The sequence below is a fragment of the Blennius ocellaris genome (genome assembly GCF_963422515.1).
Source record: "Blennius ocellaris genome assembly, chromosome: 1".
Taxonomy (NCBI): Eukaryota; Metazoa; Chordata; class Actinopteri; order Blenniiformes; family Blenniidae; genus Blennius; species Blennius ocellaris.
In genome coordinates this window covers 21,402,695-21,427,799 of record NC_137650.1, presented here as the reverse complement: position 1 = coordinate 21,427,799, position 25,105 = coordinate 21,402,695, and the positions used below count along the sequence as shown (strand labels likewise).

Here is a 25,105-nt window from a genome sequence, read left to right as displayed (position 1 = left end):
ACTTGTGAGGGGCTCCGGTACAAGTGCGCTGTATAATGGTTATCTTCAGTACTTATAAGTGACTTTAATGTCAGAAAAACACGCGATCAAACCAATACTCCATTCCCAGCATCAAATGACCACAAACAAAATCCACCACTGAAAATCATTTAGCAAGTAGTAGTACATTGAAATTGATCAATTTAAACAATAGTAAGTTGATTTATCAAAACCTGTTAATAGTGATGAAGCTAAAAAAAACATCAAGTATTTCAAATTATTTAACATGCCTCTGATAATTTAAAGCAAAATGCTACTGTGATGTTGGTGCTTTTAAAAGTAAACATTTGTACGACAATAAGTGTTTCTGTTTTGGTCTTGAAATTCTTTAGAAATGTTCTGCTTTCCTGACGCAGTTTGCTCATCAAAGATGAATTTAAAAAGGGTGATTAGAGGATCAAAGGAAACCACATGGCACTGCACAACCAAACAGTTTCTTCAAATAAATACAAAAATAAACAGCAACATTTCTAACAATACTTACAATGCTGGTACAAAACCTACCTTGAAGTACAAGGTATTAAGACAGGCAACACATTTATACAGTATATTACATGCAAGTAGTTACAGGGAAAAAAAGCAGTCTACATTTACATATATATTATATTATATTATGTTATATATTATATTATATTATTCTGTGCTGCATGTGTACAACAGCAAAAAAGGACAAGTTTTACAAAACAATTTACACAGACCTACACACATTTACATTTTGGTAAAACAAAATAGATCCCTAAATATGATACACATCGCAGTATAAAATTTTCTTGAAATCTAGAGTTATCACATGCAGGAAAAAAACAAAGTCGACTCCAGTGACATAAAAGTTCTGATGACACAATATTGTTCGACAACACTGAGGACATAATTTCTTTAGTGAGCCCTATGGACACACAACTAAGAAATAGGTGTAAGGCTATATGAACATAACTATTTAGTTTGATCTAAAAAAGGAAAAAGAACCAAAGCAAACAACAGCCACACATTTCATACAGCTACTATCTGTGTTAAAACAAGAAGCCATTTCATATAAACCAAACCATGACAGTAAAAGATGGGATACAAATCTCCTTTTTATTCCCTGTGATATGTGCCATCTCCTAATTTATATATGTAATGCTACTATACACATGACACTTTTATCCATTTCACTTTTTTTCTGATATGCAAACAAAAATCAAGTGTCTTTTTTTGGCATTAAAATCGTGACGTCAATCTGATTATTTTCGAGTAAATAAATGGTTTTGAATGCTGGTCTGTTCTATGGCATGTCAAAAGAATCAAAAACAAGTACACTCTGTCAGTATGAGGATATAATTGTAAGTACATATCCAAAACCAAACAGTTTCCTTTTAGCAAACTGAAGAAAATTGTTGTGAATGAAGACAAAGTAAATGAAAAACAAAGTTTCTTCACCGTGACAGACAGATTTTTACAGTATAAAGAATGAATCAAAGTGTTCCAAAAAAAATAGTTTTTTTTTTTTTTTTTTTTTGCGATCACTCAGACGGATTTTATGTTAATTTACCATCATATAAAAATGTATCACTGAATGTGATTCACCAGTGTGGAGGGTTTCCTTCAGTCCATAAAGACAGTGACGAGAGGAGGGAATGTGCATGTTAAGGAACAAGCATCAGAGTCCTCATGCAAACTTTGGTTTACACAAAAACAAAATAGGCAACTAAAAGAAAATCTCACAAAATACATCTTATGTACACAAAGCGACTCTTCTACACACGAGAAATAAATATATATTTTTATATATTATCATCACTTTATCATGTGCATTCAGACATACATTGATTTCATACACCCGGATGATGCAGCATCACACAAGTTCAGATAAACTCTGTAGCCCCCTGCTTTGTAGCTCATTTGGCCCTTTGCTCTTAGACCTTCTCAACATATAGGATGGACATGAAGACATCAGGGAGTCAGATAGAAAAGCTGCTTTACAAAATCATGACATAATTCTTTTTTTTTTCTTCTCAGAGCTGTAAGTAAACAGAGATCCAGAGAATCCACTCAGTCAACGGATGCAAACAAAGACCCATAATGCACTTTGAGATCACAGCATTGTCATCGTCCTTCCATAGGTAGCTTCAGACCCACACAGCCAGGCTCGGATTGTCTGCGTGTGGATAATTACTTCTCATGCGTCTTGTTGTGGAGGTAACTGAAAAGTGCCTCAAGTCCTTTGGTTGAACACCACAGCTGCTTCAGCATCTGACACTCTTTCTCGTTCACTTCTTCCAGAATGGACATGAGGATGCTCCTCACCAGGCATTTGGACTCTTCTAAAACCTTTCAAATAGACACAGGAAGGAATGAGATTATGCGGCTGTATTCAAAAGACGAGCTTTGCCAGATCAGGTCCTACCAGTGCATTGCAGGACGCCATTTCTTTCACTCGAAGCATCACTTCTTGATTGAACGTGGTTGGCCAGAACACCTGTGATACCAGACCTCGGCTGCATGCTTCTTGAGCTGTGAGTTTTCTTCCGCAGAACAGCATCTCGTTGGCCTGCGTTTGGTAAATGAAAATGTTTCTACTCAGAAAGTTGTACACAGAATCCAAAACAGATTATAAGAGTATTTTCCCTGGGACCTACCAGAGCGACACCCAGTATCTGAGGGAAGGTGTAAGAGGAGCATCCGGAGGGGGTGAGGTGAAGCGCTGCACATGGAGTCTGAAACCAGGCCCTCTCACTGGCCCACACCACATCACACAGCGGCAGGATGGATGCCCCCAAGCCCAGAGCTGGCCCGTTTATTGCAACCACAATGGGTTTCTTGAAGTGGATGAATGCCAAGACAAAGTCCCTGAAGGGGTCAAAGAACAATCAGTGCCGCCCCTGTCAAGGACTAATGGCGACTGATAAAAGAGTACCGGGGTATGGCAGCAGGATTTGTTCTTACCGAACAGCATCGGCGATGCGGCTGCTCTCTTTTCTGCGATCAGTGGACAGACGCCCGATCAAGTAGGACGGCTCCAGGCCACTGCAGAAGACGGTCCCCACAGAGCTGAGCAGCAGTAACTTACTATCGTCGGCGGCTGCGTTACCCAGAGCTCGACAAACCTCCTTCATGATCTGAAGAGGGAGAGGAGGAGGAGGAGGAGGAGGTGTTACAGCCTTGACTCAGACACGAAAGAAAAAGCTGAAAAGAAAAAGTGAAATCACAGGTTCTGAATCGTTAACTTCATTAATTCATAAAGCTTAATTAAATATACACTGCTGTGTGTGTGTGTGTGTGTGTGTGTGTGTGTGTGTGTGTTAGAGCCATAAACCGTTTAGTCATGTCAGCCCAGGATTGGCTCAACAACTCTGGGTTGGCTGCTGCAGTGTAGGAAAGAGATGGATAGTATTATTTTTTCAGGTTTTGCTAAAAATATGCCCAAGTCTACAGTCCCTCACAATCAAGAACACAAAAGAAACAACAACTTACAATCAAAGGAGGTGGCGAGGCGAAGGTGAAGTCAGTTAAATGAATAGATTTACATTTTTAACATAAATATTAAAACTGTAGAACGAATGCATTGAAAGGTCTTAATTTTAAATTAGAATGTATAGAGTGTTTGGCATTTCTACCTGCAGATTAGAGGTTTGAAAGTTGGGAAGCATAAGCACAGAGGGTAGACTCACTGGTGCTATTATGCAAGAAACGAGACACATTGAAAATAAACGTAGTGGAGGACATAAGTGATTTGGCTGGGAAAAGAAGTAGAGAGTCTCTGATGTGATGATGAGTGAGGTCATTAAGAGCCCAGACACCAACAGAAGAGTCTTAAAATCAGCCCTGAAAGACACAAATGCATTGCCTTAAGAGTAATGGGATCCTTTTTCTTTATTCTACTTGAAAGTCTGAGTGCGGTATCCTCATCTGGGTACAATGCTCATCTGTTTTTGTGGGTAGTCTAGTATAAAAGCAATTGCAGTTATCCAAATGGCTGGTAAAGATGTGTGATTAAGTATTGGTACAACATTCTATGTTTTGAAAAGATGTTATCTGACCTGGGCATTGCGACTTCAACAATGGATTTGTAATGTACAAAGCACATGTCAAACTATAAGTACTATAGTACAATAAGTTAGAATGTCGTTGAATTGTTAAATTAGTGTGATAATGTCTAGAACATTCTGTATGATGCCGCTCACAATTCGACTAAAAATAGCAGAATTTCACCTTGCCAGTAAATACCAGCAATACATCTTTTAGCGTTTACAGTCTTTGGCCCTTCCTGTCAACTGATGACGAAGAAAAGAGCCGACATTGTCAGTCAGCCGACCTGATAAGATCTCCTCTTGAACCTCCAGTGAGCCTCTAACGCCACATCACTGTCTACTGTCAGCCTGCCGACTCTGCTGCAGCATTTTAATCAGATTATCACCCATGACCCATATTAACCATTCAACCTCAAAGTGAACTTAATTCTCTATGTCTCACCAAGCACATAATCTGTCCCCAATTTAAAAAGGATGTGCTATCTCTGTCTGTGTGTGTGTGTGAGTACTTACATTGTTCCGGTTGAGACAAAAGCAAGTTGAAACTCAAGGTGTGGAGATCTACGGTTGTTTAATGAAGCACAAAGTGAGTTTTTCCAATGGTGATATGGTTAATTTATTGGGTGGAAGTTAGGGCAACGCGTGTGTGTGTGTGTGTGTGTGTGTGTGTCCACAATTGCATCATTCTTGTACGATGAATCAACATCCTGCTTTGATACATGAAACGGACAGATGCTTGTTCGTTCCACAAGAGACCAAAAAAAAAAGAGCTGGCAAAGTGACATTCATGAAGAATAAACTTGTGCTATTGATACGGGAAATATTAAATTTCACAACAATAAAAGGACAAACTTCAAAAGTCTAAAGAATACCTTAAGCTCAGCACTAATGGAACAAGTAAAAGCCAGTATAGGGATGGTGGAAGACAACCAGGACCCACTCAGCCATTACATTACATGTAATTTACCCCATCCATCCATCCATCCATCCATCCATCCATCCATCCATCCATCCCACTTCTTTCCCGTTTAGTTAATTTGAGGTCATGGTCGCAGGATGGAGAGCAAAGAAGCTCAGACATCTCAGTCGCCCACAACTTCCTCCAGCTCTTCTGGGGAGACCCCACAGGCTGCTCTCAGGTCAAACCAGAGATATAATCTCTCCAGCGAGTCCTGCACAGACCTCGGGGCCTCTTCCCAGTAGCACGTGCCTGGTAGACCTCTTAAATGAGGCAACCAGGGGGCTTCTGAATCAGATGCTCGAACCACGTCAACTGGCTCCTCTCAATGTGGAGGAGCAGCAGTTCAACTTTGAGTCTCTCCCAGATGGCTGAGGTCCTCACTCCATCACTCCATCCTGCGGCGAAAACTCATTTTGGCTGCTTGTAACCGTGATCTGATTCTATCAGTCATGACCCAAAGTTCATGGCCATAGGCGAGGGTGGGGATGTAGACCGACAGCTCAGCTCCTCCTTCACCACAACAGTCCGATACAGTGAGTGCATTCAGGTTAGACTAGGTAAGATTAGGTAAGACTGTCCGCCTGGCCAGGGCTCCCAAACACCACCAGCTGGGAAATGGCTGCTCCACTCACGCTGCCCTGAACCTCTGAATTCTACATTTAAGCAACAAGCTTAACTTTTACTTTGAGTGGATTGATCTCCATATTTCAATTCTGAGTGGATGAAGCATTCTTGGACACCGAGTTCAAGCGCAATTGGAAAATTGGCTTGTTGGCCAACTGCGAGTAATTTGTGGGAGAGCACGGGCAAACTGGAAGATTCCAAATGACCTGGCAAACACAGAGGGGGTTAACATGCTGTTAGGGGCGACCGTGGCTCAGGTGGTAGAGTGGTCGTCTTTCGGCGTGAGAGGTCGGAGGTTCGATCCCAGTCTACACCGGTCTATGTGTCGAAGTGTCCTTGGGCAAGACACTGAACCCTAAATTGCTCCCAGTGGTCGACTAGCGCCTTGCATGGCAGCTCTGTCCCATTGGTGTGTGAATGTGAGCGTGAATGGGTGAGTGAGCTGATATGTAAAGCGCTTTGGGACTGCACTCAGTGTGGTTAGAAGGCGCTATATAAATCCAGACCATTTACCATTTAATGGCTCGATAATTATATGGCAAGAAAAACAAAATTTTTACCGCACAGTAAGTCCATGTGGGCATGTGTTAACCTTGTCAACAATCACTGCCGGAGCAGCTGAAAGATGTTTTACAGTGAACAGGTGGAAAGTCCTTGGCTGCTCCATTACCTGATCTCATGCTGACTAAGTTGTTCTCCCTCTGCTGACATCATTCAGAGAACCCCCCCCCCCCCCTCACCACAAGCGAGAACTAAATAAAGGCTACAGCTAGAGACCGAGAATGTCTGGTCACATTGATCTGAATATGAATAGTTTACCCATTAAATGCAGTTTTAGTTTGGTTTTGATGATATAATAGACTTCAATATTTTGTAAATGTCACATCTAAAAGATACCGCTCATGTTACGACTGCGTCACTATGTCAATGAACGGCAGCATGGACAGTCACAACTTTGCAATATCGCTAAGATATTGCAAAGCCGTGCAAAGAATATTCCGTATTCTGCACGGCCTTCACAGTCCAAGCAGAAATAAACATTGTGTTTGAGGCGCTCCCAATTATAATTGTGCTTGTGATGAATAAAGGTTTTCATTCTTGTTTCTTAGAACAGAGGCAGCCAATCGAAGAGATTGTTGATAACGATGAGCCTTAAGCTTCTATCTCACAGGGCTGCAACTAAAACTCATGAAGGAGTCTAATGGTTTTTTCAAACATGTCAATTTGTGATTATTTTTTTTCTTTTTCAACATTTTGGGCAAAAGTGTCTTATTGCTGTCGCAAGTGACTCAAATCCATCTTGAATCCTGCTCAATTCAGTTTCTACATTTATCCAAGAATAATAAATGAGAAATAAGCCTGCAGCATATCAGTCTGGTCTTTCTTCTTGGTGGGATTCTCATTCTGCACTTTTGAAAAGCGCCATTTCACTTGATTGATGGCAAAACATGTACTTGACTGAGGGGAAACTATATTTATATTGTCAAACACCCAACTGTAATTTTGTAGTTTCAACTGTCAATTGTATAAATCTCGGGCGAGTGCTGTGGAACGTACGTGTGGAACAAATTATAACCCAAGATTTTCCAGAAGTTTGTGTGACATTATGGCATTTCTGCGACATACACAAACTACCTTCTCGGTGTAATTCAAGTAAAAATTGCTTTCAATTACAGAATTTTCGAGTAGTCATGAGTTGTTCGATATTGGGCTTCAACTGGGTGTCTTGAGATCGGAGATTTTGGGATAAAAATCAGCCTGCTCTGAATAAAAGGAAGAATAGTTTCAAATATTGGGCTAGTTTAGGGGGGCATACAACAAAACTAGTGTTTTTCTGGGGTTACAGAATTACTCTAAATATACATAGATTATCCCAATTGAAGTGATGACTATTTTGTGCTCACCATTTCAAAGCTTTTCTTGTTCCTGTACATACGAAAGAAGGAAAGGAGAATGGGTTGGTACAAGATAAGAAAGCTCCTGGACATCAAACCAGACTAGAAAGGTACAGAGATTTAAAGCAAGCATTGAGTACTTGGAAGAAAATGTACAGCGAAAATGTTCAAGATTCTCTCAGCAGCGGTCATTCAGAAAGCACATCCATAGACTCTCTGGTTCCTGTAGCTTCAAAGACTGAGAGACGAAGAAGGAGCCATCCGAGCTGTTTGATAAGCCCGCAGCTTACGGGCTTACTGTCACACATGAAAGTACGCACACATGTGCACACAGTTTAGGCCTCTTCAGAGCTTGTGAAGTAGAGGCTGCCGTGCCCACGACACTGTATCAAAGCCAGAACCGCCTCTGTGGAAGATCTGAGACACAACAAACAATCTGAGAGGAGGAAATCCTGTTTGTTCTGAGTTCTGAGCCAGAGGTGGATGACTGTGATACATCCCGTTATCTGTGGCTAACCTTGCGTTATATTATTGGACCTCAAAGGAATATGTGGGGGAATGAAAGTCCCGTTCAAAACAATATTCATCAGTGTACAAAACAATTCGAATCGCATTATCTAAATGATAAAGTTGTGTGTCAGATTTATGGTGTAATGCACATTTTAAAGGAAGACATGACAGGAAAAGGAATGATCTGTCCTGCAAATATTCCTGCAAGTTGATCATCAGTTCAATTCAACATATTGTCAGGAGACAAGTAAACACCATTGTCATTTTTTTATCGCTGCTATTCATCTGTGAAAAGCAAACGACTGAATACATCTGGGGGAAATTTAAAAAGGACCAGCTTGTTGCTGATTGGAGTGTGGAAATGAGCAACCAATCTTAGGCTGCTGCATTCCCGCAGGCAGCCAGTGCAATGAGTGAATCATCACAATGCACAAAGCACAAAGCTCCAAAGCAGAAAGCCATAAAATGACATCCTGCAGCACAGATGTTAAAGTTCCACTTCTGAGGAGGGATTTCAATCAGATCATGTATATCTATTAGGGTTTAATGACTTTGTTGGGAGTGAGCTGTGTAAGGCAGCATATTGTGAGAGAAGCATCAGTCAGCCTCCAACAGATGATGGACACGCTGTTAAAATGATCGACCATGACAAAGTCTTTCCATCACTGTGACGCTTTATAGTAAATCAGGACATGCAATTTGTTTGGTGTTGGATGGTGATTTCATGGAGGGACTTTGACTGGCATCAAGGAAGCCAGTGATGAACAATTTGCTGAGGAAACGGTGTGAAAATGTATCAAAAACAAGAGATCACAGCTTGACAAAAGACTGTGCATCCTGGGCGCCCGTGGAGAAAACTCAGCTGGTGGATCATTAAACCTAATCAGAAGAGCCTCTAAAAATAGTGACACTCTTTACCGTGTCACAATCCAACAAAACTTTTTGTTGTTTTAGGTCACAATTAAATTACGCAGATTCTGTAACTGTGATGGTGAAAAATAATAAATATACACTAAGTCTCAAACTCTTTTTGTGTTGAAGATTTTCACCTATTGCAATGGGTATTGATCAATGACTTCATCTTTACTTATGAGTTGCCATGTCAGAGTAAACTATAACAGTAAATGAAGGAGAAATGTACATGAAAAACACTAAAAGGAACAATATTTACTCAAGACTGCTGCTGATGCGACATAATGCTCATCCATCATCTAACACCATAGTGTTATATGGGCAACAAATCAACAATCACCACACACACACACACACACACACACACACACACACACACACACACACACACACACACACACACACACACACACACACACACACACACACACACACACACACACACACACACACACACACACACACACACACACACACACACACACACACACACACACACACACACACACACACACACACACACAGTAAGTATACATGTCTTCATGTCTTTGCATCATCATAGTTTAGCAGATGTTAGCAGTCACTGTGTGTTCTTGCAAACATGGCCATCTTTAGCAGCGCTGAGAGTGTAATTCCTACAAAGCAAGCAGCGGAAATCACTGGAAATCATCTCTAGGGTCTCCGGTTCTCTTGAAGAATAATTACATAATGGTCTCCTCCATGAACTTGCAGCATAATTTCCTCACCAGTTCAGCTGGCAATTTGCTGCAGTGACAACAGATGGCATAACACTGGATTATATGTAGACCCAATTACTAAAGTTGTTGAAGCCATCTTTGGCAGGAGGCACTTTTGAAAAGACTTTCCCCCACCCCCCCCCTTGCATGGCTCTGTTAGAGTCATGCAGCTCACATTTCCAACACCTGGCAGCTGTCAAATAAAACCACAATTTTCTGATGTGTCCTGAAAAACTCCCCTTGAGCAGTTGAGGAGTCACTCCATGGCTCCGGGCCACCTCCACAGCAGTTACTGGGGGAACTTTTATAATTTATTTCCCTCTAACAGAGCTCCATGGCAACTCAGATGCAATCAAAACCAATTGGTTGTCTGCCTTATTACGCTGTTACTTAACAGTGCAGGACCCCACATAAGAATGCAACTCGAGAACTAAAACACATTTGTGCGCTCACCTCTGGTGTCAGGGCATTGTTGTCCGTCGTTTGGCTGGACAGCAGGACGTGGGTGAAGCCTTCTTCTTTCCTGACCACGATGTCTCGAAAACGACAGTTGCTCTCGTTCTGTCGCACGTTGTACCTGAGCCGCTTGTCAAACACGTAGCCCTTCTCCTCCGCCAGCTTCCGCTTTACTGAGCTGTGTAGATGCATCTTTCCATTAGCGAGAGGGGATCCTGACACACAGGGTGACAAAGCAAACATCACTCTGTCTGTTCGGGGCCTTTTATACAGTAAAGAACTTTGCATATAAAACATTTTAATGAAATAAAAAAACAAACAAAAAAAAAATCACCCCAGCCTTACTAAAAAACAAATGGGATGAAATTCTCCAACATTTTCCATCACCTTCTGTTTTGAAAGATCAATAAAGTAAACTCCTAGTGTTGAATATTTGAATATTGATGTGAAACAGTTTGTACATGAAGGATTTAATCTTGAGGCTTTTATAAAAAATTTAAAAAAAGGTCACCATTAAATTGGCATTGAGCCACAGGAGGGTTCGCCTCCATCCCCGCCTCGAGCTCAGTGTCAGACTTCACAACATCCAAGGATCTCCTCTGCCTCTCTTTCTGCTCTGCAGCTCTGTTATAGCCTCCATCTCGTCACATCAACCCTGACTCTCCAGCTTTATCACAAAACTACTCAACCTTCGCCGTCCCTCTGATCCGTTCATTTTCAATCATGGTCATACCAGTGAAACTTTCAGCATCTTCATCTCTGCCACATCCAGCTCAGACTCCTGTCTTTTAGACAATTCCACCATCTTCAAATCATACTACATAGCAGGCTCACTACCGTCTTGTCAGCCCTCGTCTTTCAGTCTCACTGCTATCCTATCACACATCAGATCAGACACAGGTCAGGGCCCATCTCCCACCGCACCATCCACTTTCTCTTTCATCTCTTTTGTGCACTATTGCTTTGTACTTATACTCATTATTGCTCCCTCCACTTGTTCCTACTTCATATTTATGGTTGCCTTCCTCTCATTCACACACATGTATTCCGTCTCATCTCTGCTGACTTTCATTCTTGTGTAGCCCTCTGCTCCTCCAGGTCCGTTTCCAACTGCTCTCTACTGTCACCGTAGACAACCATGTCATTTGCAAATGTCATAATCCATGGAGCCTCCTGAATGGCCTCATCTGTCACCCTGTCCATCACTATTGGAATAAAGAAGGGGCTTGAAGCTTGAGGTACTCCGACTGACTAAAGCAAGGTGGTCCAGCATCACTTCACAAAGATGTTTTGACTCTGCTGCATGAAGAAAATTATTTCTGCGAGTCTGAGTAGCACAATAATATTTATGGACTTTCATCATTTGAATGGATGAATAGAAAATTATGACATCAGGTGCTGTAAAAGCCCCTCATGCAGAGCATTCACTGATGTCATGGTTGTTAACAATAGCTCACTAATAACTCATTGTTTTGTCATCAAAACCAATGGTGTGATGCTTTTAGGCCCAATAATGTGAATAATGAAATTAGTAAGACAAAAGCTGCATCTATAATACAGACAATGGCTCCGGTGTGGATGTTTTTTTTTTTTTGGTCTTTTCACACTTAAAAAAAACCCCAACTGATGGCTTTTTTGTTTTTAAAGTAGGAGGGGTTTGTATCTAGATGTATGACAAAGAGAAGAAGACCTCAGTGAGAAAAAGCCAGTGTTATATGTTCATTAGAACAAAAACAATTAAAGATAGAGATTTATATGTCAGAGTTTCTCAGACTCCGCATGTATAAATCCCATTTCTATTTTAACAAATATAAATGGGAAGACATTTACACAACAAAATGAACAAGTGTGATAAGTCACCTGGCTTGACTTGATAGGATTTGTTGTGGTGACGGTGCTTAATATTACATTTTCAATGAACATAAACATTTTAGAAGGGCAATAAGGTGATTTACATTATGAATAATATCTGTATCATCTAAGGATTTCATCTAGAGATGGTTTTTGGTTGAAAAAGTGGATTGTGATATTTAATGATGACTATTAAGCCGGCATCAGAAAGTCTAAAATATGTGGATCAAATGTAGCAAATTAATTAAATGAGATTTGAATGAGATCTTCTCACACGTAGGATTTAAAGGGGTCATATTATGCAAAATCTACTTTCTATTGGTATTCAATCAGTAATAATCATCCCTATACCTGGGAATGATGCTCCAGATTTGAAGAAAGCCTGTCATCTCTTGTTTCATATTTTAAAAAGTGTGTTGCTCCAACAAGTGAATCAGAAATCAAACCCAATACCCTTCCTTTGACCCTCCCACAATTACATGGCACGTGGCACCACGAGAGGAAATACTTCCTCCTCTTCCCAAGCTAGACATGTGTGGTTGGACCCAGTCCAGTTCACACAGACACAGCAGATTCTGAATGCAGTTCATATGATCCAATAATCAAATGGCTGAAAATCAAGGAAAGGATGGATTTGACGTAATACATTTTGAATACAAAGTTTTTGGACCAACGAGACCCATGTGAAAGTGTTGAAAAGTTGTATAATATGACCCCTTCATCCTTAAAAGCTTATTGTAGACTAAAGTTCCTGCCTGAAATCTTTAATCGTATTCAGCAATGCAACCCAAAATGGTGTCCTCAAAATGGGAAACTTTTATACGTATAACGTAACTGCTGGATTTCATTGTCGAGTCATGATGATCAAAAGAATGTGTCTGTGGAGTCACATGGAAATACAATCTCATGCATAGCATGTGCCATGGTGGTTGGACAAAAAAAAACAAACAATCTACTAAATATTTATCCCAACATCTGACAGAGACACTCTGTAGGTGGTGTGTATCTGATCTAAAAAAAAATGTAATCTTTGATTTACACAATAGAAGAAAAAAGCTTATTCAGCAGGTTTTAAGGAAATGCATATTGACAGAAAGCTCTCCATTCTGATCTGGTGATTTTTATTTAACCAAGTCAAGAAGATTGTTTTTTTAAACAACATATGTAATGATTAACTTGGTAGGTTCTAGACCTGGACTGTGACCCAGGTATGAAATACAAATGTGTTATCAGCTGTTCCTGCTGTAAAGAACTACACCGGGAGCTTTTACAAGGTCTGTGACACCATAGCACCCTGTAGTCCCAATGTATCCCTGCAGAAATATTGTAGGCTTACATTTTTTAAGATGCAATGCAATCTATCACGCAATCGGAAGGGTTTATTGTTGATGCAATTAGGAAACTACACTGAACAAAAACTATCAACGCGACAACTTTATGTTTTTGCTCACATTTTCCACAAATTTAAAGCTCAAAGCTTTTTCTATATCCATAAAAAAAAAGCCTATTCCTCTCAAATATTGTACACAAATTGGTCAAGATCTGTGTTCGTAAGCACTTCTCCTTTGCCGAGACAATCCATCCCAGCTCACAAGTGTGGCATATCAAGAAGCTGATGACACGGCATGATGAGTGCACAGGTGTGCCTGAGGTTGGCCACAATAATGTCCGTTTTTGTAAAAACTTAGGTACGTGTAAACGTGGCCTAAAATGTGCGGTTTTATCACACAGGACAACGCCACAGATGTTTGAAGCTTTGAGGGAGAGTGCAGTTGGCATGCCGACTGCAGGAATGTCCATCAGAGCCGTTGCCTGTGACTAGAATATTCACTTTTCTGCCATAAGCCAAGGGCATTCCAGAGAGTTTACCAGTATATCTAATCAGATGGATAATAGATGATCGTCTGCTATAGTCATTTATAGGGTGCAGAGCATGCTCAGTATTTACCAAAATGTCACCGTCGCCTCGACAATTTGAATATTGTTGAACAAACTTGCCTTAAACTTTGTAAATGGGCAAAGAGTTTGGCTTTCAGTCATATCAAGAGATTATATTCGGGATATGAAATCTGTCTTGGTATGTAATTATCATATTACAGTATTTGAGAATCAATGCAGATGTATCGAAAAAAAATATTACAAAAGAAAAACTTGTTTCCCCATAATTGAATTAAAACTTAAATCGTGAATTTGGAATTAAAATAATTAAGTTTTTATTGTTTTATTTGTCAAGAAAATCTAAATTACAATTTCTCAAAATAATAGAATATGTCACAAGATTGGATGTTTTTTTCTGATTTTCATCACCAGAGGCCATAATCACAACAATTAACACTTCCAAAACTATTTTTTCTTTGTGTCATCGGTATATAAATTACTCAGAAAACAATTAACGGCTGGGGCCTTCTCTGTCCCGCCGGGGGTTGGGGGGGTGGTGGGGGGATGGCCCCCGGGGGTGCGGCGGGCTCCGCTGTCGGGGCCGGGGGGGCTCCCTGCCCGCGTGGCCTGGGGGCGCTGCACTGGCCGGTCCCGGCTTGGCGGCTCGGTCGGGGCCCGGGGCTCTGCGCCCTTTATCCTTCTCCTGTGGGCCCCTCTGGCCTGGGGGGGGTCCTCTCTGCGCACTCCATCTGGTGCCTTCCGGGTTGGGGCGTGGCTCTCCGGGGGGGTTTGTCGGGGCCTCCCTGGATCCGGCGGGTCGCTGGGTGCCGGAGTGGCGGCGTCCGGCCCTGGTGGCCTTGGGCTCCGGGGTGGTGCTGCGGCCCCCCCCACAACAGTTCCATTCACATCCAGAGGACAAACCACACACACACACACACACACACACACACACACACACACACACACACACACACACACACACACACACACACACACACACACACACACACACACACACACACACACACACACACACACACACACACACACACACACACACACACTTCCACTCCTCATTGACGAGATTGTTCTGTTTAATTATCAAAACCAAGTTGTTGTTTGCTTTTGTTGTTGTTGTGTTTGTTTGTTTGTTTTATTTATTTATTTTTGTTCTATGTCCTTTTTGTTTTTGCTTTTGTTATAATTGCTGTCATTATTTAGGTCTTTTGCTCTGTTGTTGCTCAGGCTGGTCTTAATCTCATGGCAGTTGGAAAATATTTAGATCACTATGGTTAATGTATTATCAAAAAAAAAAAAAATAGTATGTAGCACTAACAAGGGTATTGTATGTATTTTGTATTTTGTATTTTTTGTATTTATTTTGTTTCACCAAGCCTTTCTCTGTCTCTCCTCTCTTCTCCTCTCCTCTATCCTTTCACCCCAACCGGTCCGCAGAATGCCGCCACCTCTGAGTCTGGTTTCTGCAAAGGTTTCTCCTTGTTGAGGGAGTTTTTCCTTTCCACAGTCGCAAACACACCTGCTTGCTCATGTGGAAATGTTGGGCTTTTCTATTTTCTCTATAACAGCAAATTGGAATGACTGTAAAGTATTTAAAAATAATAATAAAAAAAAAAAAAAAAAAAAAGAAAACAATTAACATTTCAATGATATCCTGATTTATTTATTTTTTTTTGGGGGGGGGGATTCACAGATATCCAAAACCCATCACTAATTTTCTCCTTCACATTGCATTTGCTCTCTCAACATCTTACCTAGTTCAGCGGTGAACTGCTGTCCGCTGGTGTCCGCGTGTCCAACTTCTCCTTCCACTCCGTCAGAGGGCAGTCTGTGCGACCTGGCTGCCGTCCGGTACACGATGGAATCCATCTCTCCATTCTGGAGTCCGTTATGAGGAACTCTCAGTGGAGGAACAAAATGCGGTCCACCGACTGGAGGAGCCTTGTATGTCATCGTTTTGCTGACTTTGTCCCCTAGAGTGTGTTTTCCCGGTCCTAAACCCACTTTCCTCTGCTTATGAGTCGGCCCAGACCCTCCACTTCCAATGGCAAGAGCACCTCCGACTCTGACCCCCACAGCCGGGCCGAAGGACCTTTTCTTCTTCCGTGCCTCGGACCGAGCTCTGGAGTTGTCTGTTGCCGTAGCGTAGCTGCTGGCGAGGGGCTCCCCGTGGGTTTTTGGGACTTTGGGCCGTTTGTGCGAGTGCAGTTTCAAGCTGTTGAACTGGTCAATGAACTCCTCGCAGTGCAGCAGATGGTGTTCAGGCTCCCATGTGTCCTCCTTACTTCCATAGCCTTTCCACCTAATCAGGTACTCCCACTTACCCTTCTTGTTTCGCCTCTTGTCCACGATTCGCTCCACCTGAAGGGAGCACACAGAGGAGACGGCAATCAGACCACATCATTGACAGGTACCGCCATCTTTCCTTCATTCTAAAAACAACACACTGAATATTAGATGCAACTGATGTGACAAACACAGACGCTCACACCGCTCTCGATAAACACGTTTAACCTTCAAAAATGGGATGAAAGCGTTTTAAAAGGAACATAAAACGTGGTTTTATCACATCATGAGCAGATGAATTTCATTTTGGCGAGATTCGGGACTCAACCTATAATTTTTAAAGCGTGTTTCCCTGTTGCAGGCTTTACACGTGGTGATACGTTAAAACTACTCTCTTGGTTTCTTCTGCAATTTCTAGGATGGCTCATTTTGTCAACCACCCACTCGTGCTTCACAGGAGCTAAAAACCAACACAACCCAGGCTGAAGCTAAAAGGCACATTATGAACACTGCAGGAGCTGCTTTAGAGGAACTTAAAAGTCACGGCACAGAAAAATCTAGTCAAAGTGAGCTTTGTTGTCAATTCTACTATCTTGAAATTTCATCTCGCTTGCCATCTTATGGAATAGACATGTATCGCCTAAAATAGAATACAAATAATATATACTATAGGCAACAAAATGAGTGCATCAAAAAGTGAAAATGGAGTTTGAGAGACTGAAATGAAGGTTAAAATCAGAAATGATGCCATTTAGAAAAACAAGCAAAACATGAAGCAAAAAAGAAATAAATAAATAAACCCTCTTTAAAATCTAAATGTGACCTTTGTGTATGTTTGGTCCTACTGTGTTCATATAGAAACATGCAAATAACTCATACATAATTTGTACAAATAACTACAATAAGGTGTAATAATTGGATCAACTCATGCAAAAAATGTCCTGCACGGTTTTGTAGCATGACTTTGCAACAAAAAGTGGAAAGTGACAGCTGAAGCTTCGGACAGAATCTCTGACAGCTCATGTTTTAAATTAATAAATATATAATATGATCTGCCGGTCCATGGAAAAACTCACGATGAAGTCCACATCGCCACACATCTAAATATTTTCTGCTCCACCTTGGAGATACTGCAACCAGCATTTTAGAAACTCAAACAAACAAACAAACAACTTCACTCCGGCATCAATATAAATAAAATGCTGTGTTGCTCATCCAACGAGAAAACACTGAACTAAAGTGCGACTCGTGTAGACCTTTTGTTGGTTGGCATCACATATTGGCTTTATTGCCTCAAGATAGCCATGTGGAATGCGCAACTTCACTGTTGCACAGATGACAAGGATGCACCTCAAAGAGCATGAGCAGGGTATGATATGAGTGAATTGGGAAGGGCACGTCCCTTCTCTGGTTTATTCATATATGGATGGTGGACTTCCTGTCTTTTCACATTCAGACCTATCCGACTTCGCTGACGTGTTTGTTGAAAGCTTTCCTCTTGAAAAGGAGAGCGAGTGGAGAAATCCGTGGATAAGCCGAGTATAGGGGTGGGTGGCTTAAGTCCACTTCCTTCAATGTTTCAAATGTAAATCCAAATGAAAAGCTGAGAGGTTGTGCTGGTGAAGACTGGTGAAACTATGGTCTCAAGTTTGTCTTGGGTCTTGGTCTTTGATATATTCTAAAATTTTCGTACAGTCAATCGCAGAGATAGTAGTACCTGCACTTCACTTGAGTATTTATTTTGTCTGACAAACTTTGAATTTCTATCTTTGAACATGAATGCCTGTACTTTCTCCTCTGGCTAATTACTGTTTTCAACCTCTTCATATCAGAGCTACATTAAAAACATCAAAGCAGCAGGCATTACAAAATGTGGACTTTAACGTAGACCAAATTACATAATGATCGGTTGAGTGCTAATACTTCCGATTCAAAAATTTAAGTTTTCAAAGAAATCTATATTGTATACCGTTTGATGGAAGTCGACCAAGGTTGTAATTGGTTTTGTGTCATAATATTATGTCATATGTTCTCCACTTCTTCATTGTGAAATTATGTCCCTTAAATAATGTGAACGATTGCTAACAATTTCTTATTCCATGTTTCTTATTACAAAAATTACAAAAATAGAAACACTGAACTTGTTGTGCATAAATGATGCATATTTCATTCATTGCAAACAGACTAATAACCACGATGGCGTTGTCAAGTCGTTTTGTGTGTGACTAATCAACCAAACAATAAGAGTGGGAATCATTACTTTGCAATTCAGTTTGATTGCATTTAGCTTGATTTGCAAAGGTGTTGATTAGATTCAAGATGCAATGTGGTTTTTACGTTCCATAACTTAATGAATCACTCATTCCAAGAGACAACTATTTTTGCAGAACAAACTTGAAACCCATTCACTGGGAACACTGGGAATATTGATCATCACAGTAAAATGTGCGGGATGTGAAGTGAGAGTGTTTTACCATCAGTTAAATCAAACTCTTCGTGCCATTTGCGTAGCTTCTGCTTGTGTTCAATTTTTCACATTTCGATGAGAAACAACTTAACAAAACGCAAAACACTTTTACAAGCTACGATATACATTTACAAATACAATCTCTACTGGACAGGGAGGGGCAAAAGTCTGGAGATGACCTGAAAGTGATAAGAGGAGCAGGTAAATCCGACTTGGTAACGTTAATGGACTGAGATGGAACACAACCGAGTCATGTTTTGCCAGTTCTGTGGACCAAATAAGGACCAATTAATGCGGTTTTGTTGTTCGCGTGGTCCGTCTCTACGATGTTTGTGGGGCATGGACATCAGATATTATAAATGATAAATGAGATAAATGAAATTTGTAAAAGCCTTTCACATGTTGTAATATTGTTTTTCACCTCTCAGCCAACGTAGAAACCAGGTATTGACTTTATATAAATATATAAAAAATATACTATACTCATTAAATCCGACTTCAATTGGACTATATGGTACATTTTCACCACTTCAGTCAGCCTTACTCGACTTGTCACATTCACACACATAATAGAGATGAATGCCATTTAAGGGGCTTGGCCAATTCAGAGCAACTTGGCGTTAAGTGTCTTGTCCAAGACATGAGGACAGGAAGAGATAAGGAGTCGAATCACCAACCCACCCGAGCAACTAAACCACAGCCGCCACAGACTACAATATGTTTTATACCCAATTTTGCCAACTTGGGTGTTGGATTGCATCACTGCTAACTCTGGGGAAAAGGAAGGCCACACCTCCAAACACGTCACCAGCCCATCACAGAATCAACACAGTGAAGTAATTACATCCTATTCACACACCGACAAGTGATTCACACGCTGGCACAGCCGAATATGTGTATTTGGAAGACTGGAAAAAAAGCAACACAGATTTTTTGAAGAAAACCTGCACAGGCAAAGGGAGAAAATACAAATGCCACACAGAAACCAGACACCAAGCCTGGAAACAAGCCACACACATAGGCATGCATACACATTTCTGAATACAGGCAATTTAGGGTGAAAAATAAAGCTCACTGCAGAATCTGTCATTTTCAAAAACTCAAAACACCAACACAAATAGACACACGTCAGGCTTGAAACATACAAATTGAATGAAACATTAAGTCTCTATTAGGGGTTCTATGGAACACTGCCTACTATGGAGGGAATGCATTTTTAATAACAACCTCCAATAGTTCTATGAACATGAGATGTCATCTCTTCAAGCCAATTAACTGCTAAAAGAAATGTGAATACAGATTTTCAGCCTTTAGGGTTTTTTTTCTTGAGTTACAAAAGACAAGATGAGGCAGTTTTAGTACATTTTTGCCTCTGTGCTCCATTTGGAAGTATCATGGTTTTGGGCGACGAGACTGATGGAAAATTGTTTGAAAGTTTGAGCGTAGCTGCGTAATAACTGCTCATCATGCTCGAGGATGTGCTGCCCGCATTAGCAGGAGTAAACAGCCTTTGATGGGTGAGCCGCCGGGGTGTCAGAGAGCGGAACAGATGATTAGGCTTATTACAGTCCCAGAAAATGTCACACCTAACTAACACATGCAGAGAAAAGAGGAAAAGAAATGAGAGAGCTGAACAGACTTGTGTGCACAGCACAGAGGTTTGACATTTTTTTGCCGTTTAAAGGGGCTGATTAGGTTATATGAAGTGGGCAGCAGTAGATCAGGGTCTGTGTGTGCTCACTTTGGAGAATTGGGCTGCTGTATGCAAACAGCTCCACTGCGAATAGAAATCACAGCACACCACATTATATCCACCTAAAAAAAAAACCCCATCAATGTATTAGACTGCACTCTCAACACTGAAAATTACTTTGCCATGCCTTCAGACAACCCTTTCTGAACAAGAGATTATACTATGCTTGTTTGCTTTTGCCTTGATCAGTAGTTGTTGAGTAATTCTCCAAATTTATTATGGTGTCAGATTAACACAATATAAACACTGTTGTAAATGTTTCAGTGAACAAGGTTAACCAAACATGAAACCAGTTTGGTCAGAATAGGCGGACCTCCATGACAAAAGCACAGCTCTTTGTTAGCGCTCTTTTAGATTTATAACCAGAAATTTTACAGTTCCAGTAAAAGTATGATTTGTGGGTTTAGGGTTTTCCCTTTAAATAACTAACAAACGTACCAAAAAAAAAATATCCTCAGTGAATGAAGTGTGAGGCTATTCAAAGTTTAAGGCTTGTCATCTGGAGTAGGTAGCCTGATCAAGTGCAGCCTGTGTAGAAGAAATGCTCCACTCCAAGTGCAATAGCAATGCGCTATGGATTGCCTTTACACACTACTGTCACATTCTACCCACAAGCCTGTTACACCTGCAACACAGTGTGGTTTGCAAATAGATGGAATAAAGGTAAAGGTGTGTGTTCCTGTCCAAATCAAGTCTCTAAATAGTAGTATACGTTATGATGCAAACATACGAAGATGTGCAAGAACCCATTCATTTTATCAATGGATCCAATGGTGACGTGTGTCATAAAAAAATCAAAAATTTCTAACTACTGTTTTACAGTCTGCATAGGGTACACTGCTTGGATCAATGAATATTGTAAAGATGAATCAAAGATGGAGTCTTTTGATTTCAATTTGGTTTCATTAAACATGATGAAGCGGACTAAAGATGTATAGAGCAGTGATTCCCAGCCCGAGGGACCCGAACCCCATGGCCAAAGATTCATTGGGGCTATACAATTTTTGTTTTTTAATGTTTTAAAAGCATGCAAGTTAACATTTTTGTCACAAAACTAAAAAAAAAAAGCCTAAACAAAACTAAGCATTCATTTTAAAAAACATTTATTTTAAAATACATTTTCTAAAATTACCATTTAAAAGTTTTCAAATACTGTGAAGGTATGAGCTTGTTGAACACAAACATCCTGTATTCAATATACACAAGGGCAAGCTCGCTCCGTAAGCAACCGAAGTAAAAAGGGCGGTGTGTCGGGTGAAAGAGAAAGATGAATCCATCAAAAAGAAGAAAAAAAAAGAGTGTATCAGGAGAGTTACATAACATATGGCTTCATAGAAGCAAAGAACAAAATTAGAGCTGAATACATCTTTTGTGGTGAAAAACTGGCAAATGTAAATTTGAATCCGAGCGAGATGAAGTGGCACCAATCCACCAGAAACACCCTGAGACTGTGTAAACACAACGAGTTTATCCTCAGAGAAAGGAACACATTGTTATAAAATATAACAAAGAAATTGTATTTCACGTACTGTTATGGGGTTCATTCACCTTTTTATATATTTATTTGTTTTGTATTTATACATGGTGTGGTGGAGTTGCCTTATTTGACAATGGAAAAAATGTGGGTCCCTCAAGAAAAAGGTTTGGAAACACTGGTATATGGAAGCTCATAAACCATGCTGGTGGAGAAGTTGTGTTTAAATTTGTTTTACTTCCTTGAGAAAAGCAAGCTCTGTTATTGATTCGACAACTCAATTCAGCGTCGTACTAATGAGAACATGATGAAAATAACATTGGACATTGAACGAAACATCAGGGCTTCAAAAAGGCAATTGTAATGACAACATTTCAACAAACCTTCTATTATCATAGACAAACCCTCAACCAAACTTTGGAAGCTCGTCTGAAAGACATTTTTACACTCAGAATTTGGTGATATTTAGATTAATCAACTCTCCTATCTATTCTGTACCATTGTTCGCTCCACAATCCTACAGCCAAACTTCCAACTAAGTGTGAAGACTTGGCAAGTTGGTATTTCTCATCAAATGCGGAAACTTTTTTCCCCTCCAAACCAAGAGTGCCGATTGTTCCTTCCCTGGCTTTGCAAACAATATATCGTGGGATATGTTATAAGGCCAAAGGCAACTTTTGCTTCTCAGGAAGACACTATTTCTGGAGCAGTGGTGCACAGTGAACAGTGCACATCTCCCCCAGCATAAACCAATGTCTTCCCGGCAGCCCCTCGGCTGTGTTATTGGGGGTTTGCTTTGTGTTTTCTTCCCAGCAGATGTCTGGTTTTATTTGAATATATTGTTTGTCTTTTGGAACTCGTCTCGTCCTCCACAGTTCCCCTTAGCTGCCATATCTGAATGACATTTCAGACAGTAGAAATTGCAAACTGGAAAGCGTGATATCTGTTGACTGTTTTGTAGGCATCGGTTAGCCTCATTTTCAGATCGTCCGGCAGCTGCTTTGAGGACTCTGTGGTTGTTCTATTTTACCCCAAAGCTCAAAACATCAAAGGGACATTGATTAAGCTCTGAATACACCATCAGAGACCTACCGTACAATTCCTAAACAGTTCAAACTTAATGAGCCGACAAAGATTGACTGGACAAGAGCACTTGTGCACTGGCCTGATTTCTCGGATTTGTATAATTATTGGTACATTAGCATTTGAAGAAAGTCTTGTATTAAATCTTTTAATTTCTCAGTTTTTACAAGGTCTACAGCCTTCAGCAGGCAAGTGTTTTCAAATTCACTCTCACAATTTGGCTTTGATGCCACTCTGCTAATAATAAGCGTTTTCACTTCATCGTCAATGATCTCTTGGCGTAGATCTCGCTGCACGCCAGCTTCTCTTAAAACGGTAAACAAATAAACAGCTACTCCTAGTACTTTTATTGAAAAATTAACTGCATGTCCTTGTTATTTGTACACTATGACAGCTCCTCCTGTGGAACCTCCTGGTGGTGAGCTGGTTATGGGGCCCTGATCATATGATTGACATTCCCTGCATCAGACATATGGTTGAAGTTTTATTACAGACCTAATCGACACTATGGTACATATGCAGATAGAAGAAACGCACTGGCAAGCTCAACAATAGTAAAACACCTGGAAGTCAAAGGAGACAACACAGAATCAGTCCATTTCATGCCCTGGTGCGGAAACAGACCTTTAACAAGCTGGTGCTCCAACACACCCCAACGATGTGAGCAGGGGAAAAACTAAAACGTACTATAGATTACTGTCCTATCACGATCACGAGGAGGTGGGCTGTAATGTAAATATAATCTTCATGAATACAGAAACAGACTGGTTTGCTTGTAAACTATTGGTAAAACTCATAAACAGAAAGGACAGATGAAACGAGGAGAATTCTGAAAATGTACACACCGATTTCAACTGAGGACATGAAGGAGAGGATAAACCAACGGCTCCCTCCAATGACTGTCAAACCTGAAGAAGGCAATGTTATGGAAAGCGCATGCGAGTAACTGCCAATAGACCTGGGTCACGACAGAGAGAAGTTGCAAAATTAATTCTGACATGTTCAGTGCTTCATGTTCTGTTGAGATTCTGTCAAATGCTTCACATCTGACAGCACAGCCCACCATGGTACAAATGAGACAGAGCATGTATTTATAAAGCGCTTTTCACAGATAAAAATCACAAAGTGCTGTAAATAAAATTGGTGCAATAAAACAGAACATACAAATTTCATAAATTACAGTCAAAGTAAGAAAAGCATTTAGCCAAAAGCTTTCTTAAATAAAAATGTCTTTGAGTGCTTTTTAAAAGACCTTGTGGAATCGTGAGTGCGAAGGGTCGGGGGCAAGTCATTCCATAGCCTGGGGGCTGCAGCCTGAAAGGACAAGCCCCCCCCCCCGGGTTTTAAAGCGGGACTTTGGGACCTTCAGGAGACTCTGGCCTGAAGATTGGAGGGTGCCCCCTGAGGTGTAGGGACACAGCATGTCAGCCGTGTACTGAAGCGCATGACCGTGACCGCGAAGTGAGAATTAGAATTTTCAAGTCAATTTGAAATTTGATGAGATGAGAGTGATGTGGGCTGTTTTGGACGAACCTGTCAAAAGTCTTGCAGCTGAATTTTGTATGACCTGAAGTCTGCCGAGGACGGTCTTATTGAAGCAAGTGAAAATGGAATTGCGGTAATCAAGAGACAAAATGAACCTTGGACCTTCTTAAGCGCAATGGGAAGTCCAGCAACATGAACTCAACATAGCGGAGCAGGATTTTCATTTCTTGAAGAAACAATGAAAGAACTGCAAGGAAATATAGATAATTAAAACAAATGGCCAACTGTTCCGATGGAGTTGCTGTAACTCTGTATTTAAGGATGTCCCACGGTTTTATTATTAACTCTGTCATTTACAACCACGCATCATAATGGCACCTCTTCAGATAACTACGTTAATTGCAGTTTTGTGTAAAGCGCTGTGCTTTGGCAAGAATCTACCAAACTTATACTCTTCATTATGTGGAAGTCATAAATCCATTCATCATCTTCTGTACCGCCTTTTCCTGTGCAGGTTTGCTGGGTGCTGGAGCCAATCCCAGCTAACTACAGGCGTGGGCAGCCTCGGCCTGTCGCCAGTCCATCACAGGGCAAACACAGAAAAAAAACATTTGAAAAGAACGCCCAATTAAAATCTTACGTAAAAAGCTTACATCATGTGTAGTT

The 25,105-nt window shown here is 40.7% G+C and overlaps 1 protein-coding gene across 1 annotated transcript in view; it reads right to left on the bottom strand.

Annotated features, from left to right (window-relative positions):
• Positions 1-1,652: 1,652 nt before the first annotated feature.
• Positions 1,653-25,105, bottom strand: part of LOC308132005 (chromodomain Y-like protein 2) — a 33,345-nt gene continuing 9,892 nt past the window's right edge. The window contains exons 2-7 of the mRNA XM_080498940.1: positions 15,646-16,252; positions 10,142-10,359; positions 2,965-3,137; positions 2,658-2,868; positions 2,426-2,569; positions 1,653-2,349 (exon numbers count right to left, since the gene is read on the bottom strand). Coding sequence (XP_080355066.1) covers positions 2,191-2,349; positions 2,426-2,569; positions 2,658-2,868; positions 2,965-3,137; positions 10,142-10,359; positions 15,646-16,252 — 1,512 coding nt within the window. The 3' untranslated portion in view covers positions 1,653-2,190. The remainder of the gene's footprint in view (positions 2,350-2,425; positions 2,570-2,657; positions 2,869-2,964; positions 3,138-10,141; positions 10,360-15,645; positions 16,253-25,105) is intronic.